The 23,011-nt window shown below is 42.4% G+C and overlaps 1 protein-coding gene across 3 annotated transcripts in view; it reads right to left on the bottom strand.

Moving 5' to 3' along the window:
• The window catches only part of LOC134349411 (regulator of G-protein signaling 14-like), a 156,662-nt gene that overhangs the window by 118,001 nt on the left and 15,650 nt on the right, over positions 1–23,011 (bottom strand). For all 3 annotated transcript variants that reach the window (XM_063053676.1, XM_063053678.1, XM_063053677.1), the window contains exon 2: positions 17,995–18,016. In XM_063053676.1, the coding sequence (XP_062909746.1) occupies positions 17,995–18,016 (22 nt within the window). The remainder of the gene's footprint in view (positions 1–17,994; positions 18,017–23,011) is intronic.

Genomic DNA, 23,011 nt, shown 5'->3' with positions numbered 1-23,011 from the left:
TTAGTGGCCCGGGGGCCCTCCCCCCTCGGCACATCTCGTCTCTCACAATCCTTCCGCAAGTGGCCAGCTTCCCCACAGCGGTAGCACGCCCCCGGCCACTCACATTCCCGGCAGAAATGCCCCTCTCCCACAGTTATAGCACCCACTACTTGCCGCCTCTCTACTCCCGATACGGGCCCCCGGGGACCCCTTGGATTTCTCTGGTCTCACCCCGGCTACCACCTCCTGAACTGCTCAAGACCAACCCTGAGGGTTTGAGCCCCTTAGTCGGCCCAAAGCACACTCCTCGGCCGTACCTCTCGGATCAGCTGTCCGAATGATGGAGGGGGGCTCCGCTTAAATGACTGCCGTACACTCCAAGCCACCCTGTCATCCTCCCGGGAACTGCTACATATCTGGCTCATCCTTAACTCCGCCACTTCGTCCTCCCTCACTATCCCTTGTCGCAGCAACCCCGTAAGCTTTCCTTCCAGCCTGAAAGCATAGTCTGAGAGCTTTTCCCCTCTTCTCTGCCCCATCCGTTGAAACTCTGCTAAATGCCGCCAGGTATCCCCTGACAGTCCAAACACTTCCTCCAAAGCGTCCAAACACTCCGATAGGGAAGCCAAGGGGCGTGCTGCTCTCAGATCGCGGACCACCCGGGCCGCCCCGCCCCTTAAGCTTTCCACGAATCGCTGTCTCTTTTCCTCATCCGAAACTGGCCACACCTCTAACAATTGGGATGTATCTTCAACCCAGGTATCATAGTCATCCTCCCCTTCCAGGGTGGGCTTGGCTCCCAAGAAAATTCTCAGCTTCGGGCGGTGCCCCTCAACCCTTCTCGCCAGGGAGGTAATGGCAGCCGTTAACTCGGCAGTCTCATCCCGCCCATGGGGGCCGGGCCTGGCCAAACCTTCCCACTCCGGCACCTCCTCACTTGCGTCCTCCGAGAGGGTGTGGAGACCCCACGGCCCCACCTCCCCCTGGACGTGGACTGTCGCTGGTAATTCTAAAGTCATGACGTCGGCACTCGTCCGCACCAACATCCAGCTAGCCTCCAGTCCTTTCCCACACCTTCTAGCTACAAGTTCTACCTGCCCGATACCTTTAATCAAACTCAACCCTCGCACCAGTACCTCTGCCGGAATGCGATAATCGACCCCGCTTACCACACACGCATGATTCACCGGTACCTCCTCCAATTCACACCAACTTACAATCTTATCTCGATCCATCTTCACACCACTTACCGCAACAACAAGTACAACTTTCCCGAAAAAGTCCAAATCCAGGACGGTAGCCCCCACTTGTAACGTTCCGTTATATTGGCTCATGTATGTCTAGGGGAAATCCAGCCCAGCACCTGCTTCAACACTCCCCTCAGGGCCTGTCGTTGCCCGAATCAATCACAAACATCAATCATCAGCCAGCACACCCAGTAAATTTTAACAAATACACTTTATAGATATTACTAATTCTATGACATTAATATGCATTTGATATAGAGAGGAAAGTAATGGGAAAAAAAGGCGCCAACACTTATCAAAGTCCAAGTTCTTCGCACGCTACGTTGGAGCTCAATTCGACGTCAGACGACCACCCGAATTCCGTCGACTCACGGCTCAGGACCACCCTGAGTGATTGACCGGAGCCTCTCCGCACGTCCACCGTCCTCCTCATCTCTCCTCCGACTCCCCGCCAAAACCCAGTCCACAGTCATATCATACAGCATGGCATCCGAAAATAAAATGATACATAACCACCCATTGGCTATAGAACCTTGTTATCTCATTTAAAGTAAAACAAACTGTTAGCGCAAACTCTCTGCAGCGTTAAAACACAATAAAGCCGCATTCCCCAGATTAACATAACAAAATCGCCATTTTAAATGTAACAAAAGAAAGACCCCGTACACAACAATAGTGTTCAACGATGGCATTGGAAAGCTCAAACATATCAGGCATAACATAGTGTTAAATGACAGTGCCACACCCAAGTTTTACAAAGCCTGTCTGGTTCCTCGTACTATCCATAATAATGTAGCCTTGGTGCTATATCACATTCTGCAGAGGCTGAAGGAATTCTTTCCAAGGTTGAGTGGAGCACATGGGCAACACCAGTTGCCATAAAGAATGGGTTTGTCAGGATCTGTACTGCTTTTAATGTCACCATTAACTGAGTACTGAAAGTAGATCAATACTCTCTTCCCAGGATACAGGATATCCTTGCAAACCTTTCTGGAGGGAAACATTTCAGCAGAGTGGACTTAGCTGAGGCCTATCTACATATGGAGATGGAAAAAACAGTCCAAACTGTTTCTCACCATAAGGGCTTTGTCCCTAAAGAGTCGTATTTTTGGCCTAGCATCTGCAACTGCACTCTGGCAAAAGGCTATGGACTACGTGCTGCAAGGCTGCTCGGGCACTCAGTGTTAACTGGATGACATCATTGTTAGCAGTAAGAAGTACAACGAACATCTCCAAGATATCAAAAGTGTTAAAATGGTTAGAAGATTCTGGGCTCAGAGCACAAAACAACGAGTGTGAATTCATTAATCCAAACGTCATTCACTGTGGTCACACCATTGAAGCACGAGGATTACACAGGTTTGCTGAGAAAATTCAGCTTGTGGTGTATGACCCAAGGCCAAAAGACAAGGCACAGCTGTGGTCCTTTTTCGGATTTGTCAATCACCATAACAAGTTCCCACCAAACCTGGCTGGAGTGTTCCAACACCTTGAACTCATTTCTACAGATTGGGAAGAAATGGCAATAGTCAAAGCAGTGGGAGGTGGTTTTTCGAAAGGTAAAGCCAAGCACTCTTATTTCTCAATTGCTAGGAGCTTTGGAACTATTCTAACGGTGTTTGGTGGTTTTCTGGAGAACTACACAAATATGGCTGTGTACGCCCAATTATTTAATGCTATTGTGTAGTGACTTTGGGATGGCATCAATTGTAGATATTACGATTGGGCCAATGCATACCCTGTTCATGTTCCATAGTCTTTCAAATTCCTCTTTTAATTTAGCATATTTCTAGTGTTTTCAGTTATTGATTTCTGTATGTTCTGTGCATTTGACCTGGCTGTATATAGTGTGACGAGAACACACATAAATTAAGATGTTAGCTGGCCTGGGCTGGCACAAGGGGTATCAGCAGTTGGTCTGCCACCTCTCTTCAGGAGAGGGAGAGATAAGGAACACAATGAAGCAGCATTTGGAGATGTTAATGAAGGAGACATCAGTCTGGGTATTGTCAAGATCGGCTCCCCCTTTGAACCCTGAACTGTTTGAAGTGATGGACAGGCGATACCCCAGCAGGGGGATAAAAAGGGACAAGTTCGCTAAGGCAAACACACACGACACCACGAGGTAACGAGATCCTGGAAGCGGTGCCCCCCTGCAAGTCGGCGGGAGTCGTTTGGAAGGCTGGTTATGGAACCAAGCCTTAGACGCACAGGGTGGAAAGGTACGATCAGCGGGAATCCGGTGTGTGTCCGCCCTTGCGTGGGCGCCAGGTTCACTGCGGAGGATCGACCGCATCTGGAGGAGGGGTCACAGTCGGTGACCTCAGGTGACATCACAAAGGACTCGCCCGCAAGCTGCTTGTGAGCAATACCGCAGGTCTGTGAGTAGAAGCCGTTTTGAATGATTATTTGTTCTTGTTCTCTCTCTCCTTCCCCTAACATTGTCCATCGCCACTGCAACGATTACTGTGAACTGAACTAAATTGGACTGAACTTTGCGTCACTTTGAAATTGATCATTTACCCCTAGACAACGATAGAGCTTGATTGATCCTGTTATCTTAATTCGGTGCACATGTGTGTTTATCATTGCTGAACTGTTGGATTTATTATCCTTTCGATTACTGTGTTGCTTGTTTCTTTAATAAAACTTTCTTAGTTCTAGTAATCCAGACTCCAACTGAGTGATCCATTTCTGCTGGTTTGGCAACCCAGTTATGGGGTACGTAACAATAGTAAGTAAATTGTTCTTGCTTGTTTATCCTGTAATACTATATCCTTATGGGTATAATGGATTGGTCATAATATAATTTTTTTGGACTCTGACTCTAAAACTGGATCAGACTTGTATTTATGGTAAGGTATGGTGTCTTTTATGTGTTTGTATTTAAAGCAAGTGTTTCCTAAAATTTGTCATTTTAGTTCTTATTTTTCTTTGTAAATTTTCCATATCAGTTTCAGACCAAGATATTATGCCTAAAGAATACGTGAATATGGGTATAGCAAAACTGTTTATTGCCTTTGTTATAATTTTGCTGTTGAGCTCAACTGGCAGATATTCTTAAGCCTTGAAGTACATTCTGTTGAGAGTTTTCCCTTTATCACACTATGAATTATTTACTTTGTTTGTTGATATCCTAGATACTTACATTTCATATTCTTCCATTGGATGTATTGTATCCTGCTGCTCTGTTTTGTATTCTACTAGCTCTATTGCACCTTTCGTTATGTTTAATGTTCTGCATTTGTCTAGTCCAAAGTTCATGTCTATATCTTTCAAAAATAGTTCTACTATTTGAATTAATTGCTTTAGCTTTAATGATAAAGGAGTGTATAATTTCAAAGTTTCCATGTATAGAAGGTGTGTCAAGGTAAAATTCATTTAGTTGTTTCAGATTTGATACACTATTTTTGTCTGATTTAGTAAATTAGAGAGCAGGTTTAAATCTAGACAAAACCATAGTGGGCTTAGAGAGTCACCCTGGCAAATGCATTGGTTTATTCTGATAATGGTGGTTGTTCTTTTTTAATTGCTAAAAGATCGAGTAATTATAAAACACCAGTGGTTCATCAGTTGTTGAAGGAATTTCACAAGTATTGGGTGTAGTTTACGGTATATATTAAGAACTTCTATTAACCATGATTGTGGGATGGAATCAAATTGATTTTAGTAGTCAATTTTACAACATGAAGATTTCTGCTTTTCTACCGGACTTGATTTAGAATTATGAAATCTATTATCAGTTGTCCTTACAACATCCTTTCTGCTCTTCTGTAAGTATATTGTGGTTATCAAATGAGTGGTGATTAGCTTGCCGAATGCATGATGTTACAATTTTATATATATTTTGTAAACAAGTAATAGGACGATATTTTAATGGTTTGTGATTTCCCCTTTGGGTAAATGATACGTTTTACTTTCTGGCAAAAATTCAGGCACTTTTTCAGGATTATTATTATCATCTTTTTTGTCTTTCTTTTTGTGTTTGCGCAGTTTGTTGTCTTTTGCCCATTGGTTGTCTACGCCGGTGGTGCGGACTTTCATCGATCAATCCTATTATTGATTCTTGGATTCATTGAGTATGCCCACAAGAAAGTAAATCTCAGGGTTTGATATGGTGACATACAGTACAATATATCTACTTTGATAATAAATCTACTTTGAACTTTGAAGATTGGCTGACTGACAGGAAACAAAGAGTAGGAATAAACAAGGCCTTTTCTGGATGGCTACTGATGACTAGTGGTGTCCCACAGGGGTTAGTGTTGGGACCGCTTTTTTAACATTATATTTCAATGTTTTGGATGACAGAATTGATAACTTTGTGGCTAAGTTTGCAAATGATACAAAGATAGTTGGTGGGGAAGGTAGTGTTGAAGAAGCAGGGAGTCTGCAGAAGGGCTGAGACAGATTAGGAGAATGGGCAAAAAAAGAAGAAGCAAGTGGAAATAGTGTAGGGAAGTGTATAGTCATGCACTTTGGTAGAAGGAATTCACTAAAAGATAATTTGCAGTTTGAGTTGATGGTACGGAAGGTAAATACAATGTTAGCGTTCATTTCAAGAGGACTAGATGATAAAAACAAGGATGTAATGCTGAAGCTTTATGAGCCATTGGTCGGACACAACATGGCTGTGTTGTGAGTAGTTTTGGTCCCCGTATCTAAGAAAAGATTTGCTGACATTGAAGAGGGTCCAAAGGAGGCTCATGATAATGATCCCAGAAACAAAAGGGTTAATAAATGAGGAGAGTTTGATGGCTCTGGGATTGTACTTGCTGGTGTTTAGGAGAATGAAAGGACATCCCATTGAAACCTACTGAATATAGAAAGACCTAAATAGAGTGGATGTGGAGAAGATGTTTCCTATAGTGAGGGAGTCTAGGACCAGAGGGCATAGCCTCAGAATAGAAGGATGTCCTTTTAGAGCAGAGATAAGGAGGATTTTCTTTAGCTAGAGGGTGGTGAATCTGTGGAATTCATTATCACAGATGGCTATTAAGTCAACATTATTAGGTATATTTAAAATGAAGGTGGATAGGTTTTTGATTAGTAAGGGATTCAATGGTTATGGGAGAAGGCAGGAGAATGGGGTTGAGAGGGATAAAACCAACTGTGACATACTGGCAACATACTCAAAGGGTCAAATGGCCTTCTTCTCCAATGTCTTATGATCTTTCCCTGAACTCATATGCTCAAGTTCTGGCAACATAGTTGTAAATTTTCTCTGTACTATTGCAATCTTATTGATATCTTTCCTGTAGATACAGTAGGTGATCGGAACTTCACACAATACTCCAAGTTAGGCCTCACTAATGTCTTATACAACTTCAACATAACAGTCCAATTACTGTACTCAATACTTTGATTTATGAAGGCCAATCTGCCAAAAGCTCTCTTTATGACCGTGATGCCACTTTCAAAAAATTATGAATCTGTATTTCCAGATCCCTCTGTTCTACAACATTCTTTAGTTCCAACCCTGATTTGTCCTTCCAAAATGCAACACATCACATTTGTCTGCATTGAATTCCATTTGCCATTTTTCAGCCTATTTTTCCTGCTAGTTCAGATTCTTTTGCAAGCGTTGATAGCATTCCTGTCTGTCCAGTATGCCCCAAACCTAGCGTCATCTGCAAATTCATTGATCCCATTGACCACATAATCAGCCATATCATTGATATAGATGAGAAACAACAGCATACCCAGCACCAACCCCTGCGGCACTCCACTAAGCCAACTCTTCACTCAGAAACGCAACCATCCAGTGGCACTCTCAAAACTTCACGTGCGAGGCCAATGTTGAATCCGTTTATTACCTCATCCTGAATTTCAAGCAACTAAACCTTCTTTACTAACTGCCCATGTGGGACGGAGTCAAAGGCCTTCTCAATATTGAAGTTTGGGTCAAAGTGCCTTGGCTTGACACATCGACTGTCCATTTCCCTCCATAGTTGCTGCCTCACCCACTGTGTTTCTCCAGCACCTTTGTTCATCACCTGACTATTTTCATGGTTAAATTCCATATGCTATTGTTCTATCTATCATATCAGCTCATTAGTGCTACTGCAAATCTTCCCTTCCTTCTGTCATTAACTTTAAAAACAGCTTCTTTGACACAACACACCTCCTTTTTCCTGCAGTTCCCGCAACAACAATGTACCTTCTCGATTAGACTATAGGTTTGATGAATAAGCATATTAATGGTAATGAGAATAGACCTCCCCATTGCCACTAAATAATGAAGCAGACTTATTAGGTAAACAGATACCACAACGTTGGGATGTCACCTGGAGTGCACCAATCAGATACTGGGTAATTGTTTATCTTGATCCCCGAGTCCATCTTCAAACAGTACTCATATTAGCCCACAGCTTCTGAAATAAAACTCCAATGTAATGAAGACCACTGTCTTTGACTGAGATCTTAAACAGAACCCATGTCCAACACTTGAATTGTTCCGTAAATTGTCATGAAATAATTTGAAGAATTAAAAGGTTTTACAATATGCTGTTTCAGGGAAGATGGCAGTGTATTCAATCGCAGTGACTTTTATAGGGTCAACAAAGGGCGCTGCTGTCCTTTTTAAATCTGTATTTTAATGATTGCAAGATCCTGCTATACATTAAGAACTTAAAGAACTGCAGGTCTATTCCATCAGCAAGTTGCTTATTGTTGGAGAAAATGAAAGAGCTAGACTTGGTACAGCTCGTGCTGTTGCTCATGTCAGAGAGGTTCCAGAGGAGTTGGTGCGCGAAGGAGGTCTGCAGTCAAATAGCGAGTGATCATCTTAGTCACTTTTCTTACAATCACAACAGCCTTTCAGAGACTGGTAATGTGGAATGCCGCAAGTCCAATTCATTGATTTATTGGTGAACTTCAAGGGTGAACAGTGGGGAAGCTGCGTGGACCTCGGTCACAGTAAGGACTAGGCCTTAACCCATGATGTTGTCTGTTTACAGCGACCAGGAGAGAGGCATCAGAGCTGGTGTGCTCCACCAGGGGTGGTGTGGTGTGGCATCTGCGTTGTAGTTGGTGCTGTCCCCCAGTATTTGCTTGGCAGAAGACAAGCTATATTGTGGTCAACTGCAGGTTTCTGTGGCATTCATGACTCAGGCTCTGGACTATTTTATTTTTGCCTAGCTGTATTTTACTGATATCTTACACGTGCTTGCTGTCTTGTATGTGCTATATATACTTTGTGCTGTATGGGACTGTTGGTACTGTGTTTTGCACTTTGACCCCGGAGTAACACTGTCTCAGTTTGGCGGTATTCATGTATGGTTGAATGACAATTAAACTTGAATTGAGAAAGGACTTCAGTCTGAGGGAACATTTATCCTGAACTAATAGGGGAAAACCTGATTACTTTGTCACTTGTCATGTTTCTATTCTGGGATTTTTTTTTCTGTGTGTTCTCTGGATGCTACCTCAAACATTACAGTAAGTCACACAGTTATTTTTAGAATGTTTTTTCAAGCTATAATAGTCACTGTCTTGTTAAACAGCCCTGTTAAAAAATAGCTTGTACATTCACAAATAATTATCTATGGTTTCAATATAAAACATAATTCCTTAACAGAGAAATCCAAATCTACCCAGTCATACCTGACTGGAACACTTGAAGCCTATCTGCTGAGTTTAGACAGATACACCCTCTCTCCTGAGCAGTCTTCCACACCCCTGGCTCCTGCTTCCAACCCTTATCTTTATAACCTTGTCCCATCTATCCCTGAGATTTCTGACATCCAAGACACTCCATTTTCCTTCATAACAATGTCACCTATCATACATTCAGTGTTTATCTCTTTGCCTTTTGAATGCTGTTCCTAAGCCTTTCCATCTCTATCTACTGCTCTCCTCCAATAAGATGTTCATTAAAACTTCAGTTTATTCACAGCTGTCCCATGATCTCTTTACAAGGCCAGGTATACTATTTTTTTCTGTTGAAATTCCTGATTCCTGGGAAGTCTTTCTGATGTTAAAAATGCTGAACAAGTACAAATACTGGTAAGAATTTGATTATAAGCAAACATTAACTAAGAACCCTAAGAAAAACTTCTCAATTGTAGTTTAGCTTAAGATGCAATAGGACTCAAGTTGGAATCAGAAGAGCATTTCTTAAATTATTTAAACATGACAGGGGTTATACCCAGCTCGGACCCTATTATCATAGGTGACTTTATTTACCAACTGTATCACGCCCAAGTGTTACCAGTTATGGGAAAGAAAAAAGAATAGATTCAGTCAAAAAAAAACAGAAATAAAAGTAAGAATGCAGATTAAAGTCAGATTTTTAGGCAGATGATTACACGTCCACAGAAAGACAAAAATGCCTGGTTCACATATCACACTACAAATTTTGTGAAAACCCCATCTACTGGGAAATGATCTGCAAGTAACAAGTAAGGGACATGTAGAACTCACAAATTTCATTAGAAATAAATTGTGTTCCTCCAAGAGGACCACAAGCCTTCGGCTCAACGCATCCATGCCAACCAAGCTGTCTATCTGAGCTAGTCCCATTTGCCTGCGTTTGGCCCAAATCCTTGTAAACTTTCTCATATACATATCTGTCCAAGTGTTTTTTAAAGATTGTGAATGGATCAGTCACTTCAGCTTCCCAAACCTATAGTGATGTTATCTTATTAGAGATGCTATATTAGAGATGATACTAAGATAGGTGGAGTTGTGGATAATGAAGTAGATTTTCAAAGCTTGCAGAGAGATTTAGGCCAGTTAGAAGAGTGGGCTGAAAGATGGCAGATGGAGTTTAATGCTGAAAAAATGTGAGGTGCTACATTTTGGTAGGACTAATCAAAATAGGACATACATGGTAAATGGTAGGGCATTGATGAATGCTGTAGAACAGCGGGATCTAGGAATAATGCTGCATAGTTCCCTGAAGGTGGAATCTCATGTGGATAGGGTGGTGAAGAAAGCTTTTGGTATGCTGGCCTTTATTAATCAGAGCATTGAGTATAGGAGTTGGGATGTAATGTTGAAATTGTATAAGGCATTGGTAAGGCCAAATTTGGAGTATTGTGTACAGTTCTGGTCACCGAATTATAGGAAAGTTGTTTAAATTTAAAGTTTAAATAAAATTGAGAGAGTACAGAGGAGATTTACTAAAATGTTGCCTGGGTTTCATCTCCTAAATTATAGAGAAGGGTTGAACAAGTTAGGTCTTTATTTTTAGAGTGTAGAAGGTTGAGGGGGGACTTGATAGAGGTGTTTAAAATTATGAGGGGGATTGATAGAGTTGACGTGGATAGGCTTTTTCAATTGAGAGTAGGGGAGATTCAAACAAGAGGACATGAGTTGAAAGTTAAAGGGCAAAAGTTTAGGGGTAACATGAGGGGGGACTTCTTTACTCAGAGAGTGGTAGCTGTGTGGAACGAGCTTCCAGCAGAAGTGGTTGAGGTAGGTTCGATGTTGTCATTTAAAGTTAAATTGGATAGATATATGGACAGGAAAGGAATGGAGGGTTATGGGCCGAGTGCAGGTCGGTGGGACTAGGTGAGAGTAAGAGTTTGGCACGGACTAGAAAGGCCGAGATGGCCTGATTCCGTGCTGTAATTGTTATATGGTTATTATTGTAAGATCATGATATATATTCTATTGCGAGGAAGGTGTACTATTTCATACCTTAGTCACATTATTGACAAGTACACTATATTTTGTATAAGGAAAACCCACTGAACCACTCAGACAGACCATAGTATGAAGGCTGGAGAATAATCCGTTTGTTGAACCACACACAGATTTTGAAGTAAGACTTTACGCAAACCACAATCATGAAAATCACATTAGACAAATGTACTCACCAGATTTACTGTAACTGTATCGGCTTTTAAACAATGCTAACCGTCTCAAATTAAACATGTTAATCTCTACACACGGTAGCATAATAACCATGGGCTCTTCAAAATCCTGAACTATCCCTTCCTCCTTTCTCCCACACAATTGACAGGAAGTGATGTTCTAGTTCCCAAACATGTAATGTTTACTTAGTCTCACTTCTTGTGGCCGTTCTCCGCATAAGTAAATTCTCCTCATCTTTCCCTCTTTTTTTGAAAAGACCACAGTTACTTCTGAGATCCGAGGTCACATCACAAAACCTGATTATTCCCTCATTATTTACCATATTGAATGTTCCCACTTCTTGCAAATTTGCCACTGAGTTCCTTTCTTTACAATGAGCATTATAATTATGTACTTCACTGGTGGGTGTACATCGGTATATAAAGTTGTTGGAATTTCTTAAAGACTCAGACCAAACTTTCATCTACAGCTGAATCATTTCTATATATTATTGAATAATTATTTGCAACTTGAATACAAGAGAGCAAAATCTCCCTTGCTTGCAGTGCAGAAATGTTAAAATCCATCCAGTAGAAACCTTTTAGCTTGAAGTGCCGAGCAGGAATGAGAAAAGAAAAATGGCTTGGATTGGACCCTAGTTACCATCATATAAGACTCTGTGTAAAATAACTATATTAGATGTTTCACAATGTTTTGATAATGTTACAGTAGTAAGCTTCTTCCTGATTGTTAAGTAGTTTTATTACTGCAATACTGGGGTTAGTTTCAGCATCACAATGCTTTCCCAATTTCCCTAAAGGGAACTGAATACATGAAATGGAGCTCATCATGTGGCTTGGTTTGCTAATCCTTTCTGATCTCTTATCTCCACTTATGGGTTAAAGTCCATTTCAGAGACATCTAAATAACTGAGAATGAAGTACTGGAAAAGAGCTGCACCAGGCACTGCCCTCAGCTTAGATGATACAGCTACTCATTTTAATGGATAATAAAGTTAAGAGGACCCCACATGAAGAGGAGTGGGGACTTCTGCTTTGATATGGCTCTGTGTATGTGCTGGTCTTCCTCTTTCCATCAACCAATATCAACTTGCAGTCTCAACCACCGTCATCTACAATACCCAGAAATCCTACCAACAAACTCACACATTATCACTGTGCACTAACCATCCTAACTAGTCTGTACTTAACTACTCATTATGTTAACTGTAAGCCATGTGACAATCCATATCCAACTGAGAAGTTACAATTGAGCGACAGACTCTCAGTGCACATAATTGTCCAACGAGTGCATGACAAGCTGACGTATTTCTTGATTTGGTAAAATTGTAAAGTTTTGAAAATAGTAGTGGAACTAAGTTATAGAACTGCCGTAAAAAAACAAAACACCTGGTTTAGTAACCCTGAAGGAAAATTAACTCCATTCTCCCACCAATGCGATTGATTTTTAACATTTCTTTTTCTTTGTTTAATATTATTTTAGAATCAGAGCATGGCTGGTGATGTCAGAGTTTACCCATTAGTAATTGCCCTTGATGAGCTGCACAGTGAACCTCACAGTGGTGTTGGGGAAGGTGATTAAGAATTTTGACCTCCTAACCATGAAGGAATGGTGAGATTCCTCCAAATCTAGAACTCTAGACATACAGTTGCATCGAATTAACAAGGTAAGAAGCAGCAAGAACAAATATGGTCAGATTCTCCAGCACGTGTTCCAATAAGGCAAAGCCACAAACAGCGAAATGCAACACCTCCTCACGAATATGTAGAGAGCTGTCCCCATACTGGGAATGTTGTTCCACAGACTTGTCAGGTAACATGCTAACGCAGTCATTCTCACATAATCATGTAGAGTTACAGAGTCATACAGCACAGAAACAAGCCCTACCGACAGATCAACCAAGAGGATACGCTGTAAAAAAAATGTCTGGTCAGTGAGTGAATGAGAGCAGTTAGAGGGTGAGAATATAGACAAAAGGACCTCTTCACTTGCCACCACCCAGGCAACCAGTCTTTCCAGATTCATCCAATCTAGTGGCTTGCATATGGTATTCACAGTGTGGTCTCCTCTACAGTGAAGAAACTAAATATAGATTAGCTGTGGTTTCATCCTACTTCCTTTCCACTCCCAATGAAGCGTTTCAGCCTGAAACGTCAACTGCTTATTCATTTCCATAGATGCTGCCTGACTTTCTGAGCTCCTGCAGCATTTTGTATGCATTACTATAGATTGGCTGACCGTTTTAAGGAACAACTGCAATTAGTCTGTGTGGGCAACCCTGAACATCCTCTTGCCTAAGCCTTTAATTTTCTATCCTACTCCCACAATAACTTCCTGCACTGTTACAATGTGACCCAATGCAAGTCTATGGAACAGTAGCTCAGGTTCAACTTGGTCACTTTGTAGTTTTCTAGATTAATTGTTGATTCCTATAACTTCAGATAACTTGAATTCTCAGTCTGTTTCAGCCACCCATCTATGATATTAACTCAGCTTGTTTGATTTTTTCTCTCTCTCTCTGGAACTGGAGAACCTGATTCTGTTTCCCTTCCAATACATGTCACCTGATCTGCTATTTTCAGCATTACCAATTTTTGTTTAAGCTCACCACCATGATTCCTAAGGGTACTTTGGTGATGGACAATAAATTCTGGCCATCCACGCAACATCTACATCCCACTTATAGTGCGGTCTCTTCTTATCAAGTTGGGAAAAAGACAGTTCTGAAGAGTGATTTTGGACTCCGTTTCAGCTGATTGCTGATCTAGAAATAAATTCGCACATACTTTGGTGGTTCTTCTATTTGCAACCCAGAGCTAACTCTAAAGGTTATGGTGAATCCCTGTGCATGAGGAGGACTTCATTTCCATATAACTCCAGCAGCTAGGTGTGCCAGAATTTGTTAACGCTGCTGAAAAAGAAACAACTAAACCATTCTCCCAATCATAGCCAGAACTGTTGCAAACAATGAAGTTTTGACATTAATTCATTCATTCTCACATTCAGTAACACATAATTAAAACCTTTCAAATGGTTAACCAATTTTTAAAAATCCTCTGCAAACAGATTAAAACAATTAAAAATGCTTATTGCAACTAAGCATCTCCAAAAAAAACCAACCATTTATCTCAGGTCTTGGAATTATTATCCTCAAATGAAGTAACTGGAAGAATATCCACTTGTCAGTGATCTAGACACAATAACCCCATCTACAGCTGATTTATCAATGGCTTTCCTTCCCTCACTTAGCATAGGCTACCTATTTCTCGACTCCATTTCGAATTCATTGCAGGATCTGTCACTTCCTCATTGCACACAGAATCTAACATCAAGATCACAGACAGGCAAACAACAATGAGAAGCTGCCTGCAATACCACAACTTCTGCAATGGGCTGTGTCCATCAGCCAAGACATTGTGTACAGGAACACACACAAAATGCTGGAGGAATTTCTTCAGGAGGTCTTGGCCCAGAACTTTGACTGCTTATTCACTTACATAGATGCTGCCTGACCTGCTGAGTTCCTCCAGCATTTTGCATGTGTTGCTTTGGATTTCCAGCACCAGCAGACTTTCTTATGTTTATACATTGAGTACAGGAGTTGGGACATCAAATCCAATTAAGTGCTTTGAATATTTCAGAATTTGCTGTTCTCCTGGGATTTTCATGCACAAATAGTCTCTAGTGTTTACAGAGAATAGTGTGAGAAAGAAAAAAAAATCATACAGTGATCAGTAGTTCTGAGGGTATGAGTTAATAAGTTAATGAGAGAGGTTAGAGGACCATGGCCAGACTGGTTCAAGCTGACAGGAAAGCAACAGTAACTCAAATAACCAGACATTACAACAGTGGTGTGCAGAAGAGCATCTCTGAATGCATGCCATTTTGAACCTTGAAGTGGATGGGCTACAGCAGCAGAAGACCATGAACGGAAAAATCTACAAAAAGTAGTGGATACAGCCCAGTCCATCATAGGAAAAGCCCATTGAGCACATCTTCATGAAGCACTAATGCAGGAAAGCAGCATCGAATATCAAGGACCCTTACCATTCAGGCCATCGTCTGTTTCGCTGCTGCCATTAGAAAGAACATACAGGAGCCTCAGGACCTGTACCACTGGTTCAAGAACGCCTCAACCATCAGACTTTTCCACTTCATTCACTTCACTTGCCCCAACTGTTCCCACAACCTATGGACCCACTTTCAAGAACTCTTCATCTCATGTTCTTTATAATTATTGCTTATATATTTATTATTATAATTGTTATTGTTGTTACTTTTTTTTCTCTTTCTTTTTGTATTTGGACAGTCTTTTTGAGCCTATTGGTTATTTGTCCATCCTGTTGTATGTGGTCTTTCATGGATTCTATTGTGTTTTTTTTGTATTTACTGTGATTACCTGCAAGAAAATAAATCTCAGATATGAATATGGTGACACTTGTTTGCATCACACACTGGGGTGCACTCTTCAGTTACCTGATACGGTAACCGTAGCCTTTGGCCAGGATCTGATGTCGTCAGGTGGTACTCAATCTTCACAGAGTGTTTTGACCCTTAACCACTACACTGTCCCGTTGGCGGGTCAGCATTGGTGGTCACGTGCTGCTGACTTCCAGCTCAACTCCTCTCGCCTGCTCCATATCCAGCAAGAGGCTCTTTCTGCTTCCTCCCCCATCCTGTGAGCTGCTCTTGCTCTTTTCATCAAGGCCCAGTGCAGACAGTAACCTCCATGCCGACCTTGCCAGGAACCCTCTGCAGCCGATCTCCACGGGGAATAGCCACGTCTGCCATCCTTTCTCCCTGCACTCCTGGACTAAGGACGGGTACTTCAGTGCCTTCCTCTCATGAGCCTCCCCACATCCTTCCTTCCATGAGCCTCCCCACATCCTTCTTCCCATGGTACTGTGGGCTCCACCAGGATACTTTTCTTGGACCAGAGTACGATGTCTGGTCGAAGTGTGGTTTGCACATCTCCAGCTTCCACCCCACATCCACCCTCATCTCCCAAGATTTGGCAGTTGGCAGCAGATTGGATTTAGGCCTCTTTGATGTTATTGGCGTGGCCCTCTCCTTGATGAAAATGACTGCCCTGTTTGCCTCTCTGCCAGCTGGTCTCCTTTTCACACGTCTCCCGCTCCAGAGTGTCAGCAAAGGACAGCAAGACCTTGTCGTGGCACCTCCTATACCAACCTTGAGTTAAAGCTCTTTTGCATCCTGCCAGTATGTGTGCCAGTGAACCCCGCTGACCACAAAGCTTGCAGTTAGGGTCCTCTCTTCAGCCCCCATGTGTGCAGCTGTGAGGGTGTAAGGACAGTGTCATACACGGACTGCAGGAGGAAAGAAATGTGGAAAGGCTCCGGTCTCCAAAGCTCTGCCCAAGTTATCTTATGCTTGGGAAGTTCCCATTTCGTCCAGGAGCCCTGTGACTCCAACTGCACTGCCTTCGATACCTGCCTTTCATCCATATATGTCATATATGTGTGTGTATGTATATATACTTTATAATAAATTTATTTCGAACTTTGAACGTTCTCTCATAATGTTGATAGAAATCTAGAAATCATTCGCACAAAATGCCTTTGATGATCAAACCAATTGTTTTTTTTAAGGCTGAAATTGACAGATGTTTGTATAGAGAATGTCCAATACGCAGGATTAATTTGGCATGAGAGCCCTCCTCCGCCAAAGAGCCAACATCACCACATCACCTGGTGTCAGTTGAAAAAGCTAGAAAGGCTGTTGGGGTCAGGCTCAGTGACTGAGCCTAGAGAGAAAAAATGACACTGACTTCTCTATTGGGATATAATTTGAATCAACATGTCATGCCAGAAGGTAGGTGCTTACAAACACTCTGCTGTCAGTCTGGAAGTTGGGACGTAGCACAGGTGACTGAAGATCCTTCTGACAGATCCAGGTCTAACTGCAGAGTGTTGTGGACACAGATCAGTACATCATGGAAAACAGCCTCCCCTTAATGGACTTTGTCTACATTTCTTGATGCTTGGTAAAGCAACTAACATAATCAAGGACGCAAACACAAAGAAATCTGCAGATGCTGAGAAATTCAAGCAACACACCCAAAATGCTGGTGGAATGCAGCAGGCCAGGCAGCATCTATTGGAAGAGGTACAGTTGATGTTTCAGGCCAAGACCCTTCGTCAGGACTAACTGAAAGAAGAGATAGTAAGAGATTTAAAAGTGGGAGGGGGAGGGGGAGATCTGAAATGACACTGAAGAAGTTTAGATCCTATCGTTTCGGATCTTCCCCTCCCCCTCCCACTTTCAAATCTCTTACCATCTCTTCTTTTAGTTAGTCCTGACGAAGGGTCTCGGCCCGAAACGTCGACTGTACCTCTTCCAATAGATGCTGCCTGGCCTGCTGCGTTCACCAGCATTTTGGGTGTGTAACATAATCAAGGAACCCACTTGTCCAGAAGTTCTCTGTTCTCTGTGTTCCCATCAGGGAGAAAATACAAAGGCCTGAAAGCATGTACCACTGGGCTCTAGGACAACTTGTAACCCACCGTTAAGAGACTATGAATGGTCCCCAAGTACAATCAGATGGACACCTGACCTCACAATCTATCTTGTCATGGCCTCGCATCCCATTTTCTGCCTACACTGCACAATCTCTGTAACTGTAACATTTTATTCTGCATTCTGTTATTGTTTTCCTGCTTTGTTTTGTACTGTCTCTATGCACTGATGTGAGGAAACAAACTGTATGGAAGACATGTAAAAGAAAGGTTTTCGCCTGTATGTACATCAGATGATCATAAACCAATTAAAGTTTGCTCATATTCACAACACCATTATATGCTGTCAAGGCCCAGAAACTTGCATTTGTTCCAGGCCTGTTCCTTTAACTCCAAATGCACTGATATTTTAGTTTTCCAATCCTACCACAAGTGTTGTCCTTTGCTTGTCTCCATACCAGAATACTAACCTCCATCTGAAATGGCCGCAGCCTAGAAAAAAAAATCACAGAAAGAGATGAGAAGCTTTACTCACAAGCTGGAAAGGGTTAAACACACACAATAATTTTACAATATTTACATATATGCCAGCACTTAGTAATACCAACATCATTACTCCCTGCTCTAACTAGCAATTATAAACACCAGTGCTAAACACTCAGGTGTGATGATATAACTTATAACTCAGAAGAATAATCTGGACCCACTATTCTCTGGCACAGATTGATCCAATTTTCACACGCTGTAGCTACACTTCTTTGAGAACAATGTTATAGTGGTTAGCACTGCTGCCTCACCCCTTCAACATGTTGGGTTTAATGCTAGCCTCTGGTGACTTTTTGTCTGGAGTTCACATGTTCTCCAGGTGCTACGGTTGCCTCCCATGTCCCAAATATGTACTCTTAGGTTAATAAACTACTGTAAATTGCCCTAATAGGATACGGGGAAGTGAGGGGAGAGAGCTGATGGACATATGTGAAAGAAAAGATTACAGGGGCATAAATAGGCAAATCAAACTGATGGGTGTGCTCTGAGAATTGGCATTGACTCGATGGGCCAAAATGGCACTTTCTGTGTCATAACATAATATATAAAATATGGTATATACTATGTCTTAAATGATTAATGATTCTGTTACAAGTCCCACAAACATTATGACTGACTTTAAGGTGCTTGCCTATGAATCAGAATCAGGTTTATTATCACCAGCATGTGACGTGAAATTTGTTAACTTAGCAGCAGCAGTTCAATGCAATACAGAATATAGAAGAAAAAAACCAAAATAAAATAATAATAATAAGTAAATTAATTACAGTATACATATATTGAATAGATTAAAAATCGTTCAAAAAATAGAAATACTATATACTAAAATAGTGAGGTAATGTCCAAGGGTTCAATGTCCATTTAGGAATCGGATGGCAGAGGGGAAGAAGCTGTTCCTGAATCGCTGAGTGTGTGCCTTCAGGCTTCTGTATCTCCTACCTGACGGTAACAGTGAGAAAAGGGCATGCCCTGGGTCAATGGCCAGGTTGAGCATCAATGGATCAGAAGCTGGGGTGAGAACTGGTGAATCCATGCGAATGTAGATAGTTCTGATGATCTTTTCTCAGTTTCCTTTACCCCACAAATATATTGTCTGACATCTTTTCCACAATAACGATTCTGTGCAAATGGAAATTCTTGTTTTGCTGTGTTTCTAGTTTTGTTTGTTGCCTTTTAACACAGATCCGTTCTGTGTGTATGGTACTAAACCAAATGGAGAAACAAGGTTGTGATCCCCATCTATCCCAGTAGCAATAGCTTCATATAATCCCTTCTGGAGGTAACAGGGATCACAGTATGTACGAACCTTTGGAAAACTTAGAGTAAATAATCACACTGGTGATTTGTAAAGAAGCATAAGAGTTACAGGATTAAAGAAGAGTAAATTGAATAAACATTTGGTTAAGTTGAAGGGATATTGGGCTAACACAGACAAATGGGTCTCGCTGAGATGAGAATCATGTTCAGTATGAACCAGTTGGGCTGAAGAGCCTATTTCTCTACTGTAGTAGCAGTGTGGTCATTCCAGTTGAGAATGATGTTTTCTTGAGGGCTTGTCTATTGGTGGGTCCACAGGTGGCTGTAGAGGCTGATCTGGGATCCACATATTCTGGTGCAGTGTGGGCAACAGTAAATGTAGGCTGTGGTTAGTCTTTAGGTTTTTTCATTCAGTCTTTCCTTTCGTAGCTGCTGTTAGTTCTCTGTGACACAGTGGAGGTCACTCTCATGTCGAGCAGCCCCCTCTTCTAGCTATTTTTTATGTTATCTTTGAAACATTTCCTTTGCCCACCAGGGGCTCACTGAGCTTCATTCAACTGGGAGTAAAGGATCTGTTTGGGGAGATACGAGTTAGGCATCCAAACGAGATGTCCTATGCGTCGAAACTGACATTGGTTTTTCCTGGTGGAGATGCTATTCACGTTGGCTTCCTCCAGTATGCTGGTGTAGTGTGACTTTCCTGCCAGCTGATCGTCAATATCTTTCGTAAGGTTCTTTGGCAGGGTTGTTCCAGGGCTTTCAGGTGCCTACTGTAGATGGTCCATGATTCGCTCCACACATTTAAATAGGAAGGACGACTGCTCTTTAGACCAAAAGTTTTATTTGAACCTGTAGGTTGCAGTCTTCAAAGACTCTTTTCCTTAATCTTGCATGGGCTCCACTAGCACTACTCAGGCAGTGGTTTATCTCTGAGGCGATGTCTGCTTTTGACGAGAGAATGCTGGCAAGGTGAAAAAAGATGTCTACATTTTCAAGGGAGACGTCATCAACTTTCATGGAGAGCTGGATAAATGGCTAGTTGGCTAGTGGCTAATACAGGCCTTGCATCTTTTTTATATTCATGACAAGACCCAGGACCCTATATGTCTCTCTCCCTCTCCCCCTTTCCATGGCCCTCCACAGCTGTCTGTGGCAATGAATTCCACCAAGTCACCATCCTCTGGTTAAAAAAAAAATACTCCTCATCTCTGTTCTAAAGGGATGTTCTTGTATTCTGGGGTTGTGCCCTTCGTTTGTAGATTCCCCCTCTACAGGAAACATCCTCGCCACATACACTCTATCAAGACCTTTGCTCCACCCATTCTCTCCATATTTTTTATACTGGCCATCTACCCTATTTCCTTTCCAGACCATGTGAAGGGTTTTGACCCAAAATGTCAATTGTTCCTTTTGCTCCATAGACGCTGCCTGACCGGCTAAGTTCCTCCAGGCATTTGTGTGATGGCCCACTGTAACTTCACTGCCTTTATTCTCTCACATTGTTGCAAGATAAGGAGAGGAACAGCATATCATCTCCTTCCTGCCCGGAGACCTGGATACATAGTATTGAATATAACAGATAACTAGAATTTCCTGTTGGTCCCGAACATTATGATATATGGTCACCAAGCTGCAACATTAAGTCATTAAACAATCTATGTTCCGTGCCTATTTTGGTATCTGTCCCCCAGTTTTCCTTCGCTACATCGACGACTGCATTGGCGCTGCTTCCTGCACGCATGCAGAACTCGTTGACTTTATTAACTTTGCCTCCATCTTTCACCCTGCCCTCAAGTTTACCTGGTCCATTTCCGACACCTCCCTCCCCTTTCTAGATCTTTCTGTCTCTGTCTCTGGAGACAGCTTATCCACTGATGTCTACTATAAGCCTACTGACTCTCACAGCTATCTGGACTATTCCTCTTCTCACCCTGTCTCTTGCAAAAACGCCATCCCCTTCTCGCAATTCCTCCGTCTACGCCGCATCTGCTCTCAAGATGAGGCTTTTCATTCTAGGACGAGGGAGATGTCTTCCTGTTTTAAAGAAAGGGGCTTCCCTTCCTCCACTATCAACTCTGCTCTTAAACACATCTCCCCCATTTCACATACATCTGCTCTCACTCCATCCTCCTGCCACCCCACTAGGAATAGGGTTCCCCTGGTCCTCACCTACCACCCCACCAGCCTCCGGGTCCAACATATCATTCTCCGTAACTTCCGCCACCTCCAACGGGATCCCACCACTAAGCACATCTTTCCCTCCCCCCTTCACTCTGCATTCCGCAGGGATCGCTCCCTACGCAACTCCCTTGTCCATTCGTCCCCCCCATCCCTCCCCACTGATCTCCCTCCTGGCACTTATCTGTGTAAGCGGAACAAGTGCTACACATGCCTTTACACTTCCTCCCTTACAACCATTCAGGGCCCCAAACAGTCCTTCCAGGTGAGGCAACACTTCACCTGTGAGTCGGCTGGGGTGATATACTGTGTCCGGTGCTCCCGATGTGGCCTTTTATATATTGGCGAGACCCGACGCAGACTGGGAGACCGCTTTGCTGAACACCTACGCTCTGTCCGCCAGAGAAAGCAGGATCTCCCAGTGGCCTCACATTTTAATTCCACATCCCATTCCCATTCTGACATGTCTATCCACGGCCTCTTCTACTGTAAAGATGAAGCCACACTCAGGTTGGAGGAACAACACCTTATATTCCGTCTGGGTAGCCTCCTACCTGATGGCATGAACATCGACTTCTGTAACTTCCGTTAATGCCCCACTTCCCCCTCGTACCCCATCCGTTATTTATTTATATACACACGTTCTTTCTCGCTCTCTCCTTATTCTCCCTCTGTCCCACTCACTATACCCTTGCCCATCCTCTGGGTGCCCCCCCCCCGTCTTTCTTCCCGGACCTCCTGTCCCATGATCCTCTCGTATCCCTTTTGCCTATCACCTGTCCAGCTCTTGGCTCCATCCCTCCCGCTCCTGTCTTCTCCTATCATTTTGGATCTCCCCCTCCCCCTCCAACTTTCAAATCCCTTACTCACGCTTCCTTCAGTTAGTCCTGACGAAGGGTCTCGGCCTGAAACATCGACTGCACCTCTTCCTAGAGATGCTGCCTGGCCTGCTGCGTTCACCAGCAACTTTGATGTGTGTTACATTAAGTCATATCTCTCTTTCAAAATTCTGGTGAAACTTCAGCAACCTGAAACATTAACTTTCTGTGGTTCCCAACCTGGGGTCTAAGCACACCTACCAAAATTGGACCATAGAATAAAAAAGATTGTTAACCCCTGCCTTAATTAATCTCCCTGTAACTTATTAGAAACACAAAGTTATAGAGTTATATAAGAGGGAAACAGGCCATTTGGCCCATTAGGTCCATGCCAAACAGTGTCTGCCCAGTTTTTTTTACATGCCCATCAACACATCTCTGTTTTTCCTACAAACCATCAACAACATGGGCATGTTACAAGAGATAGCTAACTTACCAACCAGCACATTCAAGGGTAAATCCTGCAATAAAGAGATTTAGAACAATACAGGGTAATAATCCCTAAATTAAAAATTTAGAACAACTGATCTTATTGAAAGACATAGAATTCTTAAGGTAAATCTTAAATACAAGAGATTCTGCAGACGCTGGAAATCCAGAGCAACACACACAAAATGCTGGCAGAACT

Source organism: Mobula hypostoma, chromosome 7 (assembly GCF_963921235.1).
Source record: "Mobula hypostoma chromosome 7, sMobHyp1.1, whole genome shotgun sequence".
In the NCBI taxonomy this organism is placed as follows: Eukaryota; Metazoa; Chordata; class Chondrichthyes; order Myliobatiformes; family Myliobatidae; genus Mobula; species Mobula hypostoma.
The sequence above is the reverse complement of the archived record's forward strand: the minus strand, read 5'-3'. Positions and strand labels throughout refer to the sequence as shown.